The following is a 23,725-nucleotide window of genomic DNA, read 5'->3' as shown; positions in this document are numbered from 1 at the left end:
CTGGTCCTCAAACCTCTCAGCCACTTTTGGTAGCTAAAGGATCATCTATAGCAAATCTACTATTTCCACAGCTAACAGAAACCTAGTATCTCAAAATGTCTACAAAGTCTTTAAGATTTGATATTCCATTGAAAAGCCATTTCATTCAACAGAAAGACAAGTGGTTTGATATTTTAGAATGAACAAGATTTAGATACATGAACACATGGTTGCCCCAAAATAGAAAACAGATGGGTTTCCTGAAACTAGAAAATGACTTTCATTTCATTTTTTTAATACTATTTTTAGTAGCAGCGTCAGACTTTTCAGGTAATTAGACAATTACTAAATTATACTGGTCACTGAGGGGACACACAGTGCTCTGGCTTCCTGTTCGGTTAACCTCTGGTGTCAAGAGGACAAAAGTTTCGCTTCCAGGTCAAAGGGCATTGCATGGTAACAGTAATTAGAGTAATGAATCAGAACTACAGTTAAAATGAATCATCATTTGCCAAGTGCTTTTAATTATAAAAAATTTCACTGAGAATATAGAAAGGAGCAAAGATTTATAGAAAATTATCATCATCACGATGTAAAAATTCATCACGAGCAACTGGGGTAAGTTTAATAATTTAAACTGGAAAACATGAGTCCTTTAGGTATTTACACATTACTCAGAACATAAACTGACCCAGAATATTACTATTTGTCAGTGGAACCAATCATCACTATAGTTAATAGAATAATTACTTAGGTTTGGAATGTTAGTACTTATTTCAACAATGAATTTAGACACATAAAAGCTTTTGGCCACAGGAAATGTTCTGGATTTCATAAATAAAATAATCCCCTACACAAGGAAGTCAGATGTGGTCAGCTCCCATTAACATCTCAACTGAAGAAAACCACACATGAATTGGTTTCCAAATCAGATTGAACACCCACAAAAATTAACTAACGACTAAGGTGGCCTAAAGTTTCCCAAAAATACAAACCACTTGGAGTCTGGTAGACCATTGGGCTCACGGTCAGGTGCTAGTCCTTCAATACCTTTAGCAATTCAAGTCACAGCCTTGTGTTTTTGTTTCCTCATTCCTAAAATAAGCTGTCTTCCCTCAAAGGATTAGTATGATCACATAATGAGAATTCTCAAGTTCTTTTTATTTTTTTTTAAACCCTTTGCTTCTATTTTAGTATCAATTTGAAGACAGAAGAACAGTAAGGGCTAGGCAATGAGGTTTAAGTGACTTGCCCAGTCAGACAGCTAGGAAGTGTCTGAGGACAAATTTGAACCCAGGACCTCCTGTCTCCGGATCTAGTGCTCTCTGTACTGTGCTATTTAGCTGTCCCTCAAGCACTTTCAAAGTAAAAACACACATATGGGTCTGCCAACTCTTAGAACATTAATAATACTGATATCTTACAACCAATTTCTATCAGTTCAAGAAGGCACACTCTTCAGTCTCTCTAACTGGTCTCATAGAAGAGTTTCAGATTTTACAGTGTTTATCTCTATACCCTCTCCCCAAGTCCTTTAACACAAACACATTTCTTCTTACTTAAAAAAAAATGCCAGAGGAAAACAAAAACAGATGTAGTAGCCAAGAAGGCAGGTTACTACACATTTTGCCCTGGGGAAAAACATTAGTCCCTTTCATAGGGAAAATAAAAAGGCTTCATGTGAGGTCAGAAAAGATTTCATAACCAAACACAACTAGATGTGTGGGACATTCAGATCTCTGCATAGAGTAATTCTACTGGGTCACAGCTCACAAAAGGGAAATCAGGAGCTATTGGAAAAGGCACTCATTAATGTTTAGAGAGGCTAATTCTAGGCTGTGTTAGAAGAAATCTTTTTAAAAAATTAAATTTCAAGTTAGAGAGTATAAGCATTTTTTTCTCAAAATAAGTACTGCCTGCAATGCATATTATACAAAATTTACATAATCTGTAAATAAACAAGGAATGATAACCCAAACCATTAAAGAAAAAGAAATGTCATTCAAATATTCTGGTTTTTTTAAAGCATTTTTTAAAAGTTAACAACTCATCCAAATCTGATCTTATTTATTTTTCAAAGTGTCAGAGGAACACAGAGATCAAATAACTTATATTTTCAAATAAAGAAACTGAGATATTAAGTGATTAGTTGACTCCATTCGCTTTATGACATGGAAGAAGTTGTCAGCAAAATTTTTTAAATCTCTTAAGAAAAACATAGCTTTCTAGCCCAACTTATTTATTTACCTGACCAAAACCAGGAAAATTTTATAAATTAAATAATTATGCTTATAATATTATTGTAACATTATACTTATAACATAATACCTAGTATTTATATAGTGCTTTAAGATGTGCAAAGCACTTCATATATCATTTCATTTGCTCCTCACAATAATCTTGTTAGATAGAGAGTGTTACTATTCCCATTTTATAGATGAGGAAACCTCAAGCTCCCAGAGAGGCTAAGTGACTTGTCCAGGTTCACACAGGTATTAAGTGTTTGAAGTTGGATTCAAATTCAGTTCTTCCTGACTCTAGGCCAGCTGTCTAGCCACTATGTCCACCAGCTGCCACTCTATGATTTAAAATCATATATATGATTCCTCTCTATGAATGTCTATGAATACAATTTTTAAAAGTTATTGATTCGAAAACAGTGGCAAAGTTGATACTCAATTACATTCCTTGATCGTGTTAACAAACCCAGTGTGTTTATTCATTATACAAAGGCATACTCTATTTAGAAAAGAGCAGGGTGATACAATGGATAAAGTCCTGGACTTAGAATCTGGAACATCTGGCATTTTCTATAACTCTGAAAAAGTCAATTAGCTTTGACAGAAAGCTAACTCTCTACAAAAGATTAATTATGGAAGAAGCAATACTGTTTAGCAGGTAAAGCTCTGGCCTCAGAGACAGGAAGATCAGATTCATGTCTCACCTGTGACACCAAGTGGTGGTGTGAACTTAAGCAATTTAATTGCCCAAGGAAATTCTCTAATACTTTAAGTATTTTCTTTAAGGGGATAGCTGTTTATTTAACCAAAAAAAAAAAATTACTTCCTTGGCTAAAGCCTGCACTATTACTCTAAAAATAGCAAATTCCATGGAGAATGATTATGTTTTCAAACAATAATTTACAAAATTCTACTTCTCACTTAGTATTTTTTAGCCAGCATAATGCCTGATTTGGAGTAGGCATTTAATTAAGGCTTCTTGACTTAATGTCTAGATAGAAGTATGCTTCCTAAAGACAGGAACTACTTCCTTCTTAGTTTGTATCATTAGCACCTAGCACAGTTCTTCCCATAATTATTTAATAAGTTTTTATTGTTTTTTATCATTCTTGACTTGGCATGAATTAGATTTAAGTGAGGCAGAGATGTTCAAAGTTGTCAGCCTCACTCTTCCAAAGTCAACACAACCCAGTAGTAGGACAAAAGTCAAAATGCCTGGAAATGGCCCAGGATGCAGTAAATGACCTTGGTGTCTTCGACATCTGACCAACCTGCTTCAGCCACCTTCATGGTCAGTGCAAAAAATTGTTCTTATCCATCCATTCCAAGTGTTTCTTGATTTGAACTGAATTCTTAGAAATACAACTATTGTATAAATTACAGTAAACCTACTTTACAAACATACATACCTAAAACCATTAATTGCTTCCTTTAAAACACTACTTTCAGCAAAAAGCCAATTAAAAGGATCAGCTAGTTTCATAGGAAGAATGATTTAATATTATATGTGAGCAGTCAGGCAAATAGCATTTTTGTCGTGTTACATCAAGGTTTGGCTATCATCTCAAGACTTTATTATGAGAAAATTTTAGTCATGTCACTGTCACATTGGTTATATTTCTGCCCTGTTTAACTAGTGATAGATGGGTGGTATACATGATTTCTTAGTGAATCTAGGTCAATCATTTGGTGAGTAAGGCAGTGCAATTAATCTCAACCTGAGTGAAAAGAACAATCCATTGTAGCTGAAAGTACTTGGAGAGTTTTGCCTACTTCATGCATCTGTGGTACAGAAATGGAGAGGAGGAAGAAGAAATAAGTAAAAGCTACCATCAAAACCAATGATGCTTCCAAGTGGTAATAGAAAATTCTTCTGAATAATGAAACTCAGTGAAAGAAACAAATTAAGAAAATCTCCCTGCACCTTGATTTGCCTATCAAAAAATCAAGAAATTTAACTTCATGATCTCTAAGGATCCTTGTAGCTTTAATATTCTGCATTCTATGTCCCGAGTTCCTTCTTGGCTGCAGCATTCTAAATGCCATGTTCCAGGATGCCTTGTAACAAATACATTCTACAACTTAAGAAGAGAGAAAATAAAAAGGCAAGGAGTGACAGAATAAAACCTTAGTTGTCACCAAGTGGCATCTATGACATAGGTTTGTTGCCCCACCAAGTATAGTTAGTGGTAATTAATTTACCTAATCTTCTTCACCTCCTACCTCCAGCATACTTTATATAATATTATAAGGGATAGAAATAGTGGCTAGAGAAATGTCAGGCTCTTGGGAGTCAAGATGTCACCTTAGAGATGCAACAGCTCAGACATCTGTAAACCCTTCCTCACCGGTCAAAAACACAATGCTTTGAGGGGACTGAAAACCAAATCTAACAATAGGACAGAACTAGGGAACCCTCCTCCTGGACCCAACTTAAAAAGTATGCCCCCAAAAAGCCTGAACTCTAGAACACACAGGTTTAAGGGGAAGGAAGAAGGAAGGTCCCAGGACCCCTCCCCGACCTACAGTGCTGAGCCTCCAGTGGTGGCTGGAATCTCTGGGCAAGCAAGGGTGCTAGTCAGGAGGGAGTACCTTGCTGGCAAAGCTGTGCCAGGTTCAGGGCATAGAACACAAGCAGTGAAGAGGTAGCTGGAGAAGCCCAGAGGAGGCAGTCCAAACACAGCCAAGACACTCCATCTTACCCCACCCCTTTTTGGAGGTTTTGGCCTCAGGGCACATCCACCTTTGCAGATCAACTCCTCTGCCCTGGATCAATCTCATCAATAGGACAGATAAGAAGCCTTCAGAGGGCAGGGAATCTCAAGCTCCAACATCCCTCCCACATAAATTGATCTGAGAACTTTGCTAACTAAGCTCTAAGGGGCAAAGGGAGCAGCAAACTATATGGAACAAATTTGACAAGCCTAACTCCTTTTCAGCTTCTGCTGTCAGCTGGGGAATATCTTATTAACCTGATCAAACAGCAGAACAGAAAAGCCCTGTTAGGACTGAACAAATACAATATATAACTAGAGGGGGAAAAAGAGGCTACTACTAAGAGAAATGGGAAAAGAAGCGAAATGGGATAAATTTATGTCATAAAGAAGCTCAAAGGCAGAAGTGGGGGAGAAAACTAATACACTGGAAGGGTAAAAAGGTTGGAAATAGGAAATACTTAATTCTTAAATGCATTAAATTGACTCAAAGAGGGAAGAACAATCAAATCCATTGCAGCAGAGAATTGATTTGCTCCCTATAGAGAAGTGGAAGGGTAACAAACGGACTGGTGGGGAGGGAAGCAATACATGGGAAGGAGGGGTTGGGGGAGCACTTTAAAAAGACCCTAAAGAAAATAAGAGGGAAATAGGAAGGGAGAGGGGTAGAAAAAGAAGTAAAATAAGGGTGGGAATTAGGGGGACTGATTAAAAACAAAACACTGGTGTAGAAGAAAAAAGTGAAAGAAGAAAGGGCAGGACTAGAAATGGAAATCAAAATGTTGGCAAATACACAGCTGGTAATCATAACTCTGAATGGGAATGGAATGAACTCACACATAAAACACAAGCAAATAGCAGAGTGTATTATAAACCAAATTCCTAAAATATGTTGTCTACAAAAAACACACATGAGTAAGGTAGATACACATAGGGTAAAGGTAAATGGATGGAACAAAATCTACTGGGCATCAAGTGAGAAAAAGAATGCAGGAATCACAATCATGATATCTGAGAAAGCCAAAGTAAAAATAGATCTAGTTAAGAAAGATAGGGAAGGTAATTACATCCTGATAAAAGGCAGTATAGACAATGAGAAAATATCACTGCTCAACACATATATATATATATATATATATATATATATATATATATATATATATATACACACCAAATGGCATAACATCCAAATTTCTAAACGAGAAACTTTAGAGATTTAGAGACTGAAATAGAAAAACTATACTAGTGGGAGACCTGAAACTTTCTCTATCAGAACTAGATAAATCAAACCAAAAAATAAATAAGAAAGAGGTAAGAGAAGTAAATGAAATCTTGGGAAAATTATAGTAGATATGTGGAGAAAAATAAATAGGGACAAAAAGGAATACACCTTTTCAGCAACAAATGGTACATTCACAAAGACTAATCATGTACTAGGGCATAAAAACTTTGCAAATAAGTGGAAAAGAGCAGAAATAATAAACACAACCTTTTCAGATCACAATGCAATAAAAATAATAATTAGTAAGGGTACAAGGAAAGGCAAATCAAAAATTAGTTGGAAATTGAATATGATTCTCCACAATCAGTTAGTTAAAGAACAAATCATAGAAACAATAATTTAACTGAAGAAAATGACAATGGTGAGACATCCCTTCAAAATCTATGGGATGCAGCCAAATCAGTACTTAGGGGGAAATTTATATCCTTGAGTTCATATATTAACAAATTAGGGAGGGGAGAGGTCAATGAATTGGGCATGCAAATTAAAAAGCTAGAAAGTGAACAAATTAAAAATCCTCAGATGAAGACTAAATTAGAGATCCTAAAAATTAAAGGAGAGATAAATAAAATTGAAAGTCAAAGAACTATTGATTTAATAAATAAGACTAGAATCTGGTACTTTGAAAAAAACAAATAAAATAGACAAAGTATTGGTCAATCTAATTAAAAAAAGGAAAGAAGAAAACCAAATTAACAGTATCGAAGATGAAAAGGGAGACATCACCTCTAATGAAGAGGAAATTAAGGCAACCATTAAAAACTATTATGCCCAATTATATGGCAATAAATATGGTAATCTAGGTGATATGGATGAATACTTACAAAAATATAAATTGCCTAGGTTAACAGAAGAAGAAATAGAATACCTAAATAACCTCATGTCAGAAAAAGGAATAGAACAAACCATCAAAGAACTCACTAAGAAAAAAACCCCAGGACCAGATGGATTCACAAATGAATTCTATCAAACATTCAAAGAACAATGAATCCCAATATCATACAAACTATTTGACAGAATAAACAAAGAAGAGGAGTTCTACCAAATTCCTTTTATGACACAAATATGGTACTGATTCCAAAGCCAAAACAGGTCAAAAACAGAAAAAGAAAACTATAGATCAATCTCCTGAATGAACATAGATGCAAAAATCTTAAATAGAATACTAGCAAAAAGACTCTACCAAGTGATCACAAGGGTTATTCACTATGACCAGGTAGGATTTATACCAAGAATGCAAGGATGGTTCAATATCAGGAAAACCATCCATAAAATTAACCATATCAACAAGCAAAGCAACAAAAATTACATTATTATTTCAATAGATGCAGAAAAATCCTTTGGCAAAATACAACATTCCTATTGAAAACACTAGAAAGTATAGGAATAGACGGGCCTTTCCTAAAAATAATCAACAGTATATACTTAAAACCATCAGCAAACATCATCTGCAATGGGGAAAAACTAGAAGCCTTCCCAAAATGATTGGGAGTGAAACAAGGATGCCCATTATCACCTCTATTATTTAACATTGTACTAGAAACACTAGCAGTAGCAATTGCAGAAGAAAAAGAAATTGAAGGTATTAAAATAGGCAATGAGGAGACCAAGCTAGCACTCTTTGCAGATGATATGATGGTCTACTTAAAGAATCCTAGAGAATCAAATAAAAAGCAAGTCGAAATATTCAACAACTTTAGCAAATTTGCAGGATACAAAACAAACCCACATAAGTCATGAGCATTTCTATATATTTCCAACACATCTCAGCAGCAAGAATTAGAAAGAGAAATTCTATTTAAAATCACCCTAGACAATATAAAATACTTAGGAATCTATCTCCCAAGACAAACACAGGAACTATATGAACATAACTTACAAAACACTCTCCACAAAATTAAAACTAGATCTAAACAATTGGAAAAGCATTGATTAATCATGGGTAGGATGAGCTAACATAATAAAAATGACAATCCTACCCAAACTGATTTACTTATTTAGTGCCATACCCATTGAGATGCCAGAAAACATTTTTACTGAATTGGAAAAAAACATAACAAAGTTCATTTGGAAGAACAAAAGACCAAGGATATCCAGGGAAATCATGAAAAAAAAAAATGCGAAAGAGGGTGGCCTTGCAGTCCCACTATAAAGCAGTGGTCATCAAGACAATATGGTACTGCCTAAGAGAGAGAAAGGAGGATCAGTGGAATAGACTTGGGGTAAGTGACTGCAGCAAGACAATCTATGATAAGCCAAAAGATCCCAGCTTTGGGGACCAAAATCCACTATTTGATAAAAATTGCTGGGAAAATTGGAAGACAGTATGGGAGAGATTAGATTTGGATCAACATCTCACACCTTATATCAAGATAAATTCAAAATGGATAAATGATTTAACTATAAAGAAGGAAACTATAAGTAAATTAGGTGAACACAGAATAGTATATATGTCAGATCATTGGGAAAGGAAAGATTTTAAGACCAAGCAAGTGTTAGAAAAAATCACAAAATGTAAAATAAATAATTTTGGTTACATAAAATTAAAAAGGTTTTGTACAAACAAAACCAATGCAACCAAAATTAGAAGGGAAGAAACAAATTGGGAAACAATCTTCATAACAAAAACCTCTGACAAAGGTCTAATTACTCAAATTTATAAGGAGCTAAATCAATTGTACAAAAAATCAAGCCATTCACAAACTGATAAATGGGCAAGGGACAGGAATAGGCAATTTTCAGATAAAGAAGTCAAAACTAATAATAAGCACATGAAAAAAGTGTTCTAAATCTCTTATAATTAGAAAGATGCAAATTAAAACAACTCTGAGGTATCACCTCACACCTACCAGATGGGCTAACATGACAGCAAAGGAAAGTAATGAATGTTGGAGGGGATGTGGCAAAGTTGGGACATTAATGCATTGCTGGTGGATTTGTGAATTGATCCAACCATTTTGGAAGACAATCTGAAATTATGCCCAAAGGGTGCTAAAAGACTGTCTGCCCTTTGATCCAGCCATAGCACTGCTGGGTTTGTACCCCAAAGAGATAATAAGGAAAAAGACTTATACAAGAATATTCATAACTACACTTTTTGTGGTGGCAAAAAATTGGAAAATGAGGGGATGCCCTCAGATTGGGGAATGGATAAACAACTTGTGATATATGTTGGTGATGGAATACTATTGTGCTCAAAGGAATAATGAACCTAAAAAATAAAGGAATTCCATTTGAACTGGAATGACCTCCAGGAATTGATGCAGAGTTGGAGGAGCAGAACCAGGAGAACATTATATACAGAGACAGATACACAATTGAATGTAATGGACTTCTCCATTAGTGGCAATGCAGTGATCCTGAACAACTTGGAGGGATCAATGAGAAAAGCCACTATCCACATCCAGAGGAAAAACTGTGGGAATAGAAACACAGAAGAAAAACGACTGCTTAATTATATGGGTCTATGGGGATATGAATGGAGAGGTAGACTCTAAATGATCACCCTAATGCAAACATGCACAGCATGGAAATAGGTTTTGATCAAGGACACATGTAAAACCCAGTGGAATTGCACATCAGTTAAGGGGAGGAGTGGTAGAGTGGAGGGAAAGAATATGATTCTTGTAACCAAGGAAAAAATGTTTCTAAATTGACTAATTAAATAAGATTTTCAAAAAATAGTAATTGTGACTAAATCAGTGATTTTCACTTGGATCGTGAAGTCCTAGAAAGGAAAGTCTACCAGTACAGGTCAGTACCTTCTCTGCAACTTATGTTATACTTGCCATTTGTTTTAGAAAGTTGCCTAGGGCATTAAGAGATTACATGGCTTACCCAAGGTTATATATCTAGTATATTTCAAAGGCATTACCTAAACCCCAGTCTTCCTGGTTTGAAGACTAGCTCTCAATCCACTATGATAAGCAGCCTCACAAAAATATTGTGAGGATTATATAAATAGATATTTTAGTTTCAGAAACATCATTATGAGTTTGTTCAAGGAGACAGAAGTCAACGGCATGGTACATTTTCCTTGTAGGAAGGACCTGTTTCCATTTCTTTTCTCCCTTCTGTCTGACAGGAAATTAACTTGCAACAGATCCTAGAACAAAGAATCCTATAAAATAATGTCTGAGCTGAAGTAGACCTTATACCATAGGTCAAAATCCTCATTTTAGAGATGAGAAAACTGAGACCTGGAGGAAGGTTATTCTTCTCATTTGTTTTTTCAAAGAAACTTGAGGAGACTATTTTGTTTTTCTCTTTCCCTTGACTGTTGAGGTTAGGGAGCTAATAAGCAGAAGTTAAAGAGAAGAAAAAAAATGTGAGAGAGGTATTGAACTCACTAAGGAAAGAAGGGGAGTGAATTGGAGGTCTATAATCAATAATTACCAGAATTTGGGTTGGTCAGTATATCTGAATTATATGAAACTCAAAGGTGGATAAATAAAAGAGTGATGGAGGTAGGAAAAGAATTGGAAATGGCAATGGGTAGCAAGGAATACTTCAATTCCCCCACCTTAATCAATAAACTGAGGAGAATGAGTGAAGATGCAGCCAGAAGTGGAAAGGATGGGCAGGAAGGCTGTGTCATCAGGGGGAATTATATCCCTATTATTGATAAAAGACAGGACTAGAGAAGAAAAGACTTAAAATGAAGGCAAGTTTTGTTGCCTAAAGAATAAGCATTCCAAAGAACAGAGCAAAAGGGGATGAAAAGCATTTGGTTGCAAGTTTGGGGTGAGAGGGTTGAGGATGGGAATAAGGAATTGGGTGGTAGGTGATGGAGAATGGGGTTTGATTGAAGACCTACAGGTGTTCAGAATTTTTGGAATGTGTTAGATATGACTAGGAATGAGCACAAGATCAAATGGAGGTGCTTGTTTTGCTTTTTCTCTTCCCTCTGAAGGTTGAAGATGGTATGCCGGAAGACAGAAGTCCTGCTACAGACTGACTTTGCTCTTCCTGTTCTCGCAGCAAACAGGTAAAGTAGTAGGAAGGCCCAAGGTTTGAGGGAAGATCCCTCCTCTTCTCATCAGATGCTGGGGATCAGAAGAGCAAAGCAGGAGGTGGAAACCTTATAGGGAGGTGCAGGGGAAAATGAAGTCCCATTGGCACCGTTTGCACAGGTCAATGAAAGTTACATTGGCGCCGTTGCCACCTTTCCCTTAGAAAGAATTTGTATTCAACAATTATCAGGATTTGGGGTGGTTACTGCAATAGTATCTGTACCTTGGATATCCTCTATCCCTGGAAGGCATTTCTCCTCAGCCCCAATCTTTGCCTCATTGAATCTCTTACTACCTTCAAGACACAGCTGAAACACCACTTTCTACCTAAAGATTCTCCTGCTCTTCCCCACTGCTAGCACCCTCCCCCCTTCACTACCCTGGGTTTATTTTGTACTTACTCTATTTGTTAAAGCCAAAGGGTTTTACTTGTTTAAACAAGAGGAAATATAATCTGACTGCTCAGAGTACTGTTCTAATTCTATGTCATAGCTTTGGGTTTTTAAAGTGTGAATCGATTAAGCAACAGGAGGAAACCATCAAGGATAGTACATTTTCTTTTCATTAGCTTTACATTCTTGAACTCAATTGGTACATTTTACATTCTAAAACACTGTGCCTCAAGGACATCATTTTGATTTCATAAGAATTTGCTTCTTTATATCAATTCAAACTATCAATATTGCTGTAAGATACAGCCAATGTTCTATTTATCATGGTGATATGTGACCTTCCTACCTCACAGGTAGTTGTGAAGATAAAATAAGTATGTGAATATGAAAATATTTTGTCAACTCTAAAATACATCAAAATGCAAATTTTATTACTAGTTATGACCTGTTAAAAATGATAAAAGCACATCAATACTTATAAACAAACATGTTAGCTCCTTAAACAAACTATATATGCCTGAAGAATAGGGATTATTTCATTTCTTGATTTGTATTCACAACAAGGAGCACAGTGCCTAGTTCATAGGAAGAGAGGGATAGGCCATAGGGAACAGACCTGTGATTTCATAGGTATAAGGAAGATCCAATAGGAAAATGACCTCTAGCACTATAGGTTGACACATTTTCTTCTACTTATACTCTTGGAAAAGGTTAAAAACATAATAGGCAAACAACAGGCATTCAATAAATGCTTGTTGACTCATTTCATTAAAATTTAGATACATGTGTATGAGTATATATGTATGAAGAGATAAAAGAAAACATAAAAATTGAAAACACTTTAAGAGATATATTTTAGACCTGACATTTCCCCCCCCCACCTTAACCCTGTCATTAATTTTTTTCTTTTTAAAAAACCTTTACCTTCCATCTTAGAATCAATATTGTATATTGATTCCAAGTCAGAAGAGCAGTAAGGTCTAGGCAGTGGGGGTTAAATGACTTGCCCAGGGTCACATAGCTAAGAAGTGGCTGAAGCTAGATTTGAACCCAGGACCTCCCATCTCTAGGTCTGGCTCTCTAACCACTTAGCCACCTTGCTGTCCCATTGTCATTAACTTTTAAATTTTTTGGCTAATTTAGGCATAATATACTTTGAGGGGGAAAAAATCAAACCATATATACCTTTGCTCACAACAAAACCTGTAGAAATCTTATGCTTTAATATTCACCATGTTTTTATTCTTATTTTTAAAAAACCCTTATCTTCCATCTCAGAATCAGTACCACGTATTGTTTCTAAGTCATAAGAGTGGTAAGGGCTAGGCAATAGGAGTTAAATGACTTGCCCAAAGTCACACAGCTAGAAAGTATCTTGATTTAAACCCCAGATGACCTCCCCATCTCTGGTCTGGGCCTGACCCTCAATCCACTGAGTCACCCAGTTGTCCCTTCATCATCTTTTTATAGAGCCGGGGGGGGGGGGGGGGGACACAGTGGGAAAGAATTATTTCTCACCACAAAAGTGGAGTAGCATCTTTGACAAAGGCTTCAAAAACTTTATCACAATGCTTCTTGTATGACTGGACCTAAATATGTAAGCTCTTTTCCTACCAGGATACCTTTTTGCTGTTCTTCCCCAGTCACAAGACCAGATACGACTGTAACTCCCACTCCAAGATCTTTTCTTCTATTGGCTTGGAATATTTCAGTCAGTTTTTGATGCTTGCATATATATATACACACATACACATACACATAAATACATAAACATATTGTTTATATGTATACATATGTGTATATTTTTTTAATTACTATGAGCTAGCATAGAAGAGAGGAAATATAGTTTCCTAGACTACAGAATTCACAGTGACATCTTGGACTTAAATCCCAACTTGGATACTGTCCACCAGAACTAGAATAGTTATGATATGAGTGAAGGAAAAAGGAGACAGATACAAGAAATATTTGGGGGGGTAGAACTGAGAAAATGGGCAAATGACTTCTAAAGATAGATGAATTACAGGGAAGAGTTCAGGATATCTTTACAGTTGCAAATCTTTCTAAAAAATGAAGAAATAGAGATCATCCTTGAAAAATGGGGAAGTTAGGAAGAAATGTGGGTTTAGATAATAAGTACAGTTTTGGATATGAGGAGCTTGAAATGCCAATGGGATATCTGACAGCTAGATAACATGATGGAAAAAATGTTGGGTATGGTCTTGGGAAAACAAGAATTTAAGTGAGTCTTGGACTGCTCTGAATGTGTCTCCTGATCTGTAAAATAAGGATGCCACTCTCGTATCTGACTACTTCAGAGGGTTGTAGGAAGGATCAAATGAGATAATGTATATGAAGATATTTTGTGAGTTGTAAAAGTGTAAGATGGCATTATTACTACACCTTGAAAAGGCACAGTACCCATAAGATTTGTTCTGAAATCAACACTGTTAATAAATTTCAATCCAAACCCACTAATATCATTTGCCCCAGGGCTTGCCCACTTATAACAATGTTTCATACAACCAACTAAATCCTGTAACATTGTCTTGCCTAATATTCTGTTTTAAAAGAGCAAATTATTGGTGTTATGAAGAATTAGATTCAGTTTATTTTTAATGTGTAATCAATCAGCAAACTTTAATCAAATCAAGAATTTAAAATACCTCTACTTAGTAGCTAGCTAACCATTAAGTAAGAGCTCACAAGTCACTTGCTAATTCACACTCCCAAAGGCCACAAGCACTGCCCCCTTGGTCAGTGCTAGGCAAATTGGGAGGCTGTGACTGGTTCCCATGAAGTGGAAGAGAGACAGGAAGTGACACTATAAAAGGCCAGACCAAAGGACAAGATTCACTCTTTGCTTCCTTGGGGCTTCAGGGAGGAGACCCTCTTTCAGTGGGATACTCTCTTCAGTGTGAGCTCTGGTGAGATTCTTGGAGGTCTAAGCATCATGTGCACTGAAGGTTCGTGGCAGTTTTTCAATGTCTCCTGGCTCTTCAGATTTCAGCTTCCTAATTAGGACTTTGGATTCTGGTGAGACTCGCTTTTGGATTTGCATTCGTGGTTTAGGATTAGGATATTTGTAGCTAGGTGATTTTTTTTCCTACCTCTTTCCTATATTTCATATCTCTACCGAGTTTTAAATAAAAGCTACTAACAGTTTTTCTGACTTAAGGGTTAATATTTTATAAACAGCAACTACAATCTTACTTTTATAACTCTCATATTTAGTCAAACCTAATTTTAAATTTTACAATGTTAAATGGTAATGTTACTTTAACAATTTTTAATTGTACTTCCTGCTTCAGTACAATAGCAGTTATTTTTATGTCTGTAAGCTAGAACCTAGAAATGCTAGTGTTTCTACTATGATTGGCAGCTGGCAATCAAGAAGTTAAAATTAGATGTCAACATGGTAGTGCCATTCATTGCTCTAGTGAATGGAGGATCATCAGATGATCTCTAAAGAACCCTTCCAGCTCTAAAGTTCTATGGCTTTTCATTTGTTTGGTTAATACTGAGCCACCCTTGCAACTCTGTATAAAACCCACCTGGTCATGGTGTAGTATGCTAGTATTTTATTTGGAATTTTTACATCAAAATTTATTAGGGAGATTGGTCTATAGTTTTTCTGTTTTTTTTTCTCTGCCTGGTTTAGATAGCAATACCATATTTGTGTCATAAAAGAAATTTGGTAGAATTCCTTCTTCAGCTATTCAAATAGTTTATATAGTACTGTAATGAATTGTTCTTTAAATGTTTTGGTAGAATTCACTTGTGAATTCATCTGGCCCTAGGGGTTTTTTCTTAAGAATTCATTAATGGTTTGTTCGATTTATTTTTCTAAGATGAAATTGTTTAAGTATTCTATTTCCTCTTTTCATTTACTTGGTTAATAAATTTTAATCCAGATAGCATACTGACTTCAGAGAGATAATAATGCATAATGACTAGAAAGCTGAACTTCCAAGTCAGGAAGACTGGGGTTCAGATCTTTACTTTGACACTTACTAGAGTTTCAAGTCTCTTCATCTCTAACATGGGAAAAATACCACTGGTGATACCTATTTTGAATGATAGTTACAAAGCTGAAATGAAATAGCATTTCTATACAACTCTGTAAACTTTAAAGACTCTATGTCAGTTATCATCATTACATTTTCCCAAGACTCATTAGCATTTCAGTATATTAGATTATCTTCAAATAATCAATCATCTAGACCTGTGTCCAGGTGATACTGATAATTGTTGACTTGATAATAAGTCAACAATGAATTGTTAAGCACCTACTATGTTCCAGGGACTTGGAATATAAACAAAGGCCAAAAAAAAAGTCCCTGCTATCAAATAGCTCAAGATCTCAAGGGGAAGATAGTGCTAACAAAAACAAATAAAGGATAATAAGCTGGGGATAATCAACAGAAGAAAGTCACTAGTTTTAAGGGGATCAGGAAAGGGCACTAGAAGGAAATAGGCTAGCATTAGCAAGAGACACTATACAACAGACCACATATTTACCATCTCATAGTGGACTGAAAGATGAAAACAAGATTCAACTGTGCTTTACTATTTGTTGATTTTTTAAAAGCATTTTATAGGGCAGCTAAGTAGCTCAGTGGGTAGAGAACCAGGCCTGGAGACAGGATGTCCTGGGTGGTCAAATCTGATCTCAGATACTTCCTACCTATGTGATCCTGGGCAAGTCACTTAACCCCAGTTGCCTTGCCCTTATGTTCTTCTGCCTTAGAACTGATACCCAGTATCAATTCTAATACAGAAGGTAAATTTGGTTTTTTTTAAAGCATTTGATTCAGTAGTATGAAACGTCAACTTCGAGTCTCTTCCAACAAAGTGTTTTCCATCCATACATCAAAATAATTTAAGACTCTTTGAAACAGCAATAACTTTGTTCAACAACCCTTAGATGATAAACATCAGCTAAGGCATAAAAGAAAGTATACTGGATAGATTATCATAGAAAAAATTTAACTGAACATCAATATATGAAGAATATAGGGGAAATGCAATTTTTAAAAAAATAGCAACCTGGAATTACCTTACCTGGGTGTATATGCTGAATATGTGGCTCTGTACTTCATCCATTGAATCTAATCCATAAGCAACTGTTCCAAGGTGGAGTCGTTTAAAGACCATCTCATTCTGGGTAAGAGTCCCTGTCACAAGTACAATTCCTAAAATTAGTGACCAAGCCCACTTCCAGGAAGAGAAACATTCCATCAAAGAAGCAACCTCCCCTCTGGCCTCAAAAAAAAAAAAATCAAACAAGCAGGAACACATTTTTCTAACCTTCCAAGAGAAAAAATTCCTATTAATTCCAATTACAGAAAGAATTGGAAAATGGGGGTGGGGGGGCACCATTAGTTAGTGAATGACTGAACAAATTAAGTTGTATAAATGTAGAGTAATACTATTGTGTCATAAGAAATTAATATAGAGATGACTTCAGAGGAACATGGAAAGACTTATGAAATGATAAATACTGCAGTGAGCAGAACCAGGAAAACAACTTCAAAGGAAAACAACTCAAAGGCTCAAGAATCCTGATTAATCCAATAATCAGTCAGGATAGCAGAACACTGATGATGAAATCTATTGCTACCTACCACTTCCTAAAAGAGAAGTGATAAACTCAAGATAAAGAATGACATATTTTTTTGTACAGGGCTAATTTGGAAATTTGTTTTGTTTGACTATGTATATTTGTTACAAGGATTTTCTTTTTTCCAAAGGAGAAAAGGTAGTGGCAAGGAGAGGGAAAAAAGTTTGTTAGTTGGAAAAAAAAATCATTTTTTTAAAACATGCCCACATGAAAAAAATATTATGCTAAAGAATTCACTCTGTACCTTAACTACTGCTCTCCAATTAAAAGGTTACCTGTTTTGTCTGTAAGTAAATAGGAGATTCGTCCAAGCTGCTCAGGAATTGTGCTGGAACGAACCACTGTGCCAGGAATTTTGGAATCCCTTCGAATCACCCAGCTATATACAATTTTCCCCATGTCTAGGTTGACACGTAAACTGTGCAGAAATAAAACAAATAAGGCGAAGGGATTTAATCTTTGAATAAGAAATAATACCTTTAAAAAGGTTAACACTTGACATGAAAACAGGCTCCTCAGCCTTCTTACCTTATAGGAATGATGTTGGAAAATAAGAGTAGGAATCTAATGATCTGTAGATACCAGCGGCCAGCAAAGTGCTGCAGTGCCACCATGACAAGAGACACCACCACCAAAGCACCAAAGAGTATTTTGGTGAGACAGTTCACTTCTAGGTCAAAAAGGCCAATCTTGAAGAAAACAGGGAAAGAAGAAAGGCAATTTGAAATATTTTACCTGATGCCCACATACCTAACTAGAAACCAATTGTACCACCTGGAGAAATGCATACCTTTAATTTGAGGCCTTCATCCACATGGACAACAATAGGATGAGACAGAGCCAGCATGGTATAATGGAAAGAGCACCAGATTTGGAGTCAAGGGACCTGAGTTCAAATCATCCCAGCTCTGGTACTTACTACCTGACCTCAAGCAAGTTATTTCCCCTCTTTGGTCCTCATTTTCCTCACCTGTAAAATGAGGAAATTGGCGTAGGTGTTCTCTAAAATCCCTTTTATCTCTAAATCCTATGATCTCTGACTCCAAGATAACAGTTTGGCATGCTAGACACTCAAAAGTGCAAATCTCAGAGCATCTTCACAATGGTTCTTTCTCCCCTTTCTTAGCCATAAGGAAAAGACATTGCCAGTGAGATAGCAAGCACAGTTCTGGTCTGGGAGTGAGAAAGCCAGAGAACAATTTCCACTTCTATAACTTGGCTATATGACCCAGATAAAATCCCATCTCTTTTCTGGACCTATTTCCTCTACAAAGAGGAAATTGCATTAGATCAACTCTCATTTTGCTTCCAACTTTGACATCCTACTTACTGTAAATCAATTTGGATCCAGGATCACTTTTTGAATTAGAACACAGGAGGTTTAACAACAAAGAAAACAAGGAGCTGCAGGAAGATATATTTGTGTGTGTGTGTGTGTGTATCTGTGTGTGTACACACAAGCAGACTGCTACAACTAAAATTATTACACAAGTCTTTACATAATAAATTATTTATTATTCAATGTTCAAATGGCATTTTCATACTAGAGAAAAAATAGTGATTTCAAAATTCAACTGCAAGGTCTCAATGCTACTTTTCTTTAAAATTAGACCTGTGATTTCATTTATATAGAGTTCTGCATGAAAAACTCCCCAAAGCAAGGCAGAATAGCACCTAGAGTAAGAGAGTTGCCATGGGGCACTACGAGATTGTCTTGCCTAGAATAAGTTAGTCAGTATCAGTCAGAGGCAGGATCTGTACCCAGGCCTTCTTGACTCCAAATATACCTCTTTATCCCCTATAGCATGCTGTCTCTCTATAAAGTCTAGGACATGACAATTCATCATAAAGGCATCTAAGGAGCTCCAGACTGGAATTCAGGAGACATGAGTTTCATTCTTGACTCAACTGATAACCCGATATATAATCTTGGTCAAGTCGCTTCGCCTTTCTGGGCCTTGTCTGTAAAATGATAGAGTTGAACTAGGTGATTTCTAATTCCCCTTTCTACTCTGATAGTCTATGATGCTATGAATCCCTTCTTCTCCTAATTCTCAAAGACCCAGAATTTGGCAAAACCCTAAATTGCAGCTGCTATCCTACAAAAAATTCATCACCAATAAACAGTTTTGCAATTGTTTTCAAATTCTAAAACAAGAATCCCTAACCTTCCATGTATCCTCAATCCCTTTGGCAGTATGGTTAAGTTTATTAACCCTTTCTCAGAATGTTTTTAAATACATAAAATAAAATACTAGGATTAAAAAAGTAAACTATGTTTAAATGCCATAATAAAAAAAATCAAGTTCATGGACCCCAAACTAAGAACTCATCTTCTAAGCTAATTATATCTTACCTTTCACATAACTATAGGAAATCAGAAGACAGACTATATTTTGAAATACTATACCTTGCTAGAACTGTCACTTGTGCCTCCCAGGCAAAATAATGCTATCATACACATCAAGTTGCTGTTCCCTGGAAGTCTTGAGCATTTTCCATAATAAATGCAATTTGACTTATGGTCAAAGGATCATTACTTTACTGCTAGGGCTTTTAGAGGCCATCTAGTCCAAAGCCTTCCTATTATAGGAGGAAATTGAAGTCAAGAGAATTTAGATGACTTAATTTCAATATTTCAAGGATCACTGATTTTCATTCATGGGGGCACTCTCTCCACCAGGGTAGATATTAAAAAAGTAAACAAACAAAAAAAAACCCACCAAACTCCTTAGTGGATGTATGTCATGGGGGAAAAAATATCAACTGTCAACTAATCTAATGATGAGTCACACTTAGCTTGATTTGTTCTTGGAAAACAGACATAAAGTCGACTATATTACCCCTACTTGAACCCTGTTTTGTCTGGGGTTTTTTCCTCTAAAATGTAACCTTATTTACTGCATTTCAATTCATAGTTTTAACTTCATGCAGAGGATGAAAATAGCAAAATTATTAATTTGTTCCAAGGAAAAAAATGGGTGATGGGTAGATAAAATAAAGTAGAAGAAGAAAAGTTTAGATTCCCTGGGATGAAGAGGTTCAGAAGACATTGTGCCTGGGAGGGAAGGGAAATTAATGTGAGGAATGTATCTGGGCAGCTTCCAGATGCAGATACTTTGATCAGGACAATGGTAGGAGAGAACTAATCACCCAGAAACCCATAGGAATGAGTATAATCACCAGAGGCAACAAATAAAGGTTAAGGAAGCTATTTTGAGAGATGCTCTGACAAAACTTACACTTCATTGGTATATCATTTGAAAAATCTAATAGTTTCATATCCCTGCCATGGAGATAATTTTCTAGAGGACTACCTAGGTTATCCCAAAATAAATCCCTAAAGGTTATAGAGAACAGCATCTTCTGTCAATAAAAACACATACATTTTAGAAAACAACAGGTTAAAAAGTATCCCTAAATGCCCTGACCATGTAGTAGTGGAAGCAGCTACCTGCCTATCTTGTTTCTCCTAGTCCCAGCTCCAAAAACATCTTTTAAAAGTAAATTTGGAACCTTGATCAATCAGCAAATGTTAATAAGTACCTATTATATGCCAGGCACAGTGAAAGGCATTGATGATATAAATACAATCAATAAAATAACTTCTTTCTCAAGGAATTTCTAACTATTAGAAGACACTCAATCGGATTAAGAAGTCTAGCATCCCACAGGACTAAAAAAAATCCTGCAAGACTACAGTAGATATTAATACCCAACATCCATATCCTTACTAACAACATACTGAAATAGTGTCATGTTGGTATTTATTTGTGCTGGTCTCTTTCGACCTACCTTACTTCTTGGGTTGGAAGTATTCATGACACTCCTTAGTTCTCGACCAGTATAAAGGACTACACCCACAACTGTGCCTAAACAGAGAATCAATGAAAAAAAGAAAATATCAAGTGAAATATTAATGGAGAAATTGCTACTTGCAAATAAAATAAACTGCTTTTGATGGGGTAGTGAAGGGACACAACTTGCCACAGGATAGTATGGCAAGAACACTGAAAATTGATTTAGAAACCTGGAAATTGTATGTTATAAAAATGTAAGCTATTAAGGTATGATACCTAAATTCCATAGTTTTCAGTCATCAGAGCTGATGGCATCTAGTCTAGGACAAGTAAGATTCTAAGAAATGTAGTCTATTTCATATGGTCAGAGCTTAAGGATGTAATGAGACCTACTTAAAGTTAACAGCAAATGTTTCAGAACTTCTCTGGGGAATTTCAAATATAGATTAAGTATGTCATCAAAAGTTCTCTAGATAATTATCCCAAGATTACTACATTAGTGTTGATGGATATACTCCCAAGATACCTCTCCAAGAAGAAAAATCAAATCTGAATCATGTTTGGAGAATTCCCACTAAAGTTCTCCCCAAAAACTTCTTCATGAAAGAAAGATGATTATATGTTCTCACAAGATTTATCAATGAAGTATAAGTTTTCTCAGGTCTTACTAAAGCTGGAAAAGACTTCAAGTTCAGCAAAAGACCATGAATCTTTCATCCTGTGAACAGCCATGCTGAGTTAAATGAAGCCCATAAAAAAGACTGGCCAAGAGTAGATATACTTTTTAGACATAGATACTCATCAAACTATCTACTAAAACAACAAAGGGATTGCAATTTACTCAGGTGAAAGGATTGCCCAAGCCAATAAAATAAAAAATATTTGGAAGTATTTGGAAACCCATACAGATTACACTAAATGACAATTTGATACCATATGCTAGTCTCTACTTTTGAAAAACCAAGGCTGAGATCTTTAATAACAATACAAAGGATAAGCAATCACTAAATTCTGCTACTGAGATTAGTAAGAACATTCTAATGAATAAGGAATAGAGAATTATATTACAGCATCCAAAATGTCATCTGTAAACCTGACAGAGAACTATATAAAAAGGAGAGTTCAGTTGCAGGCAAACTGAAGCTGTCCAGTCCTTAGAAGTGATCAGCCTTCCATAGACTGTGAGGCTGTGCCTGCTACAAACTCATGCCCAGTTTATCAGCATCACCTCTGAAGCTCAGTAAACACTAGCTACCAAGTTGCACTAAAGAGGAAATAGAACACAGCCAAACTAAAGCAACCTCTCTGAAACACAATGCCAATGGGATGGGATAGCTGTTGTTTGGGTCATCTGAGATGGGAGTCAAATTATTTTTAAATCATCTTTCTTTTTTTTTAATCATTTATCCCTATCCTACAGGTAAAATATAAATACTTCCGTTTAAGGTGTTTACTTACATTTAAGGAATCTCAGAGTTCAATAGGATCAACATGAACAATAATCCTTTCAATGGCATACCTAAAGAGGTCAGTCAGCCTCCTCTTGAAGACTTCCAAGGAGAGAAAACTTACTGTCTCCAAGAAAGTCTATTCTACTTTTGGACAGTTCTAATTGTTAGCAATATTTACCTTGCATCAAAATTTATTTTTTTAGTTAAAACATCCATCCATTGTTCCTAGTTCTGTCTTCTAGGACCAAAGAGACCAAATATAATCCCTCTGTCACATGACAAACTTTCAAATAACTAAAGATAGCTATCATGTCCACCCCAAGTCTTCTATTCTCAAAGTTGAACATCTCCCAGTTCTTTTTCTTTTATTAAACCCTTTCTTTGTCTTAGAATCGACATGTGATTGGGGAAGAAGGAGGGAAGAGTAACTGACTTGGTCAGAATTAAACCCAGGTCCTCCTGACTTCAGAATCTATCTACTAAGTCACCTAACTGCCCCTATTCCATAGTTCTTTCAACTGATCCTTATTTGCCATGAACTAAAGCCCTACAACATCCTGGTCACTCTCCTCTGGATATAGTCCAATTCATCAAAGTCCTTCCTTAAACATAGCACCTAGAATTCAGCACAATGCTCCAGACACCATTTGATCTGAACAAAATTAAACAGAGCTAAACATAAACTCATAAAGATCAGACTGTCCTTTTGGCTGCCATATCACACAGATAAGTCCACAACAACCCACAAATCTTTTTACTCAGAAACTGACTTCTAAACATACTTTCCCATTTCACATAGGTGAAGTTGTTTTTTCTGAACCCAAGTATAAGACTAAATATGTATCTGCCTCTATAAAATTTCATCTTATTTGATCTGGCCCAAGATTCACTAATATCCTTTTGGATCTTGACTCTGTTTTCCAACATAGATTTAGCTTTGTGTCATTTGGAAGTTTGAAAAGCATGCCTCTATTTAAAAACAGATTTAAAAATTCAAGCAACCTAGCAATGAACTGTGAATTGTGTCTCTGTGCAAATGTGTAGCTATATAAATTCCAATGCAGTAAAAAAACAAATATGAAGAAACAATGCTGAACACAAAGTTACAAAAGAATTACTGTTGAATAATGATTTGAATTTGATTTCTAGTTGCCAGGGAAAGATAACACTTTAGAGAAAGTTACAGATTCCATAAAATTTTTCTTTTCCTCTATGGTTTTAAGCCCACAGGC

At 35.8% G+C, this 23,725-nt stretch overlaps 1 protein-coding gene across 4 annotated transcripts in view; it reads right to left on the bottom strand.

Moving 5' to 3' along the window:
- Positions 1–23,725, bottom strand: part of ATP9A (ATPase phospholipid transporting 9A (putative)) — a 155,113-nt gene that overhangs the window by 61,725 nt on the left and 69,663 nt on the right. For all 4 annotated transcript variants that reach the window (XM_001369149.4, XM_007475725.2, XM_007475723.2 and 1 more), the window contains 4 exons: positions 21,038–21,114; positions 17,771–17,931; positions 17,518–17,660; positions 16,684–16,796 (listed from right to left, as the gene is read on the bottom strand). In XM_001369149.4, the coding sequence (XP_001369186.2) occupies positions 16,684–16,796; positions 17,518–17,660; positions 17,771–17,931; positions 21,038–21,114 (494 nt within the window). The remainder of the gene's footprint in view (positions 1–16,683; positions 16,797–17,517; positions 17,661–17,770; positions 17,932–21,037; positions 21,115–23,725) is intronic.

The sequence above is a fragment of the Monodelphis domestica genome, chromosome 1 (genome assembly GCF_027887165.1).
Source record: "Monodelphis domestica isolate mMonDom1 chromosome 1, mMonDom1.pri, whole genome shotgun sequence".
NCBI lineage: Eukaryota > Metazoa > Chordata > Mammalia > Didelphimorphia > Didelphidae > Monodelphis > Monodelphis domestica.
The sequence above is the reverse complement of the archived record's forward strand: the minus strand, read 5'-3'. Positions and strand labels throughout refer to the sequence as shown.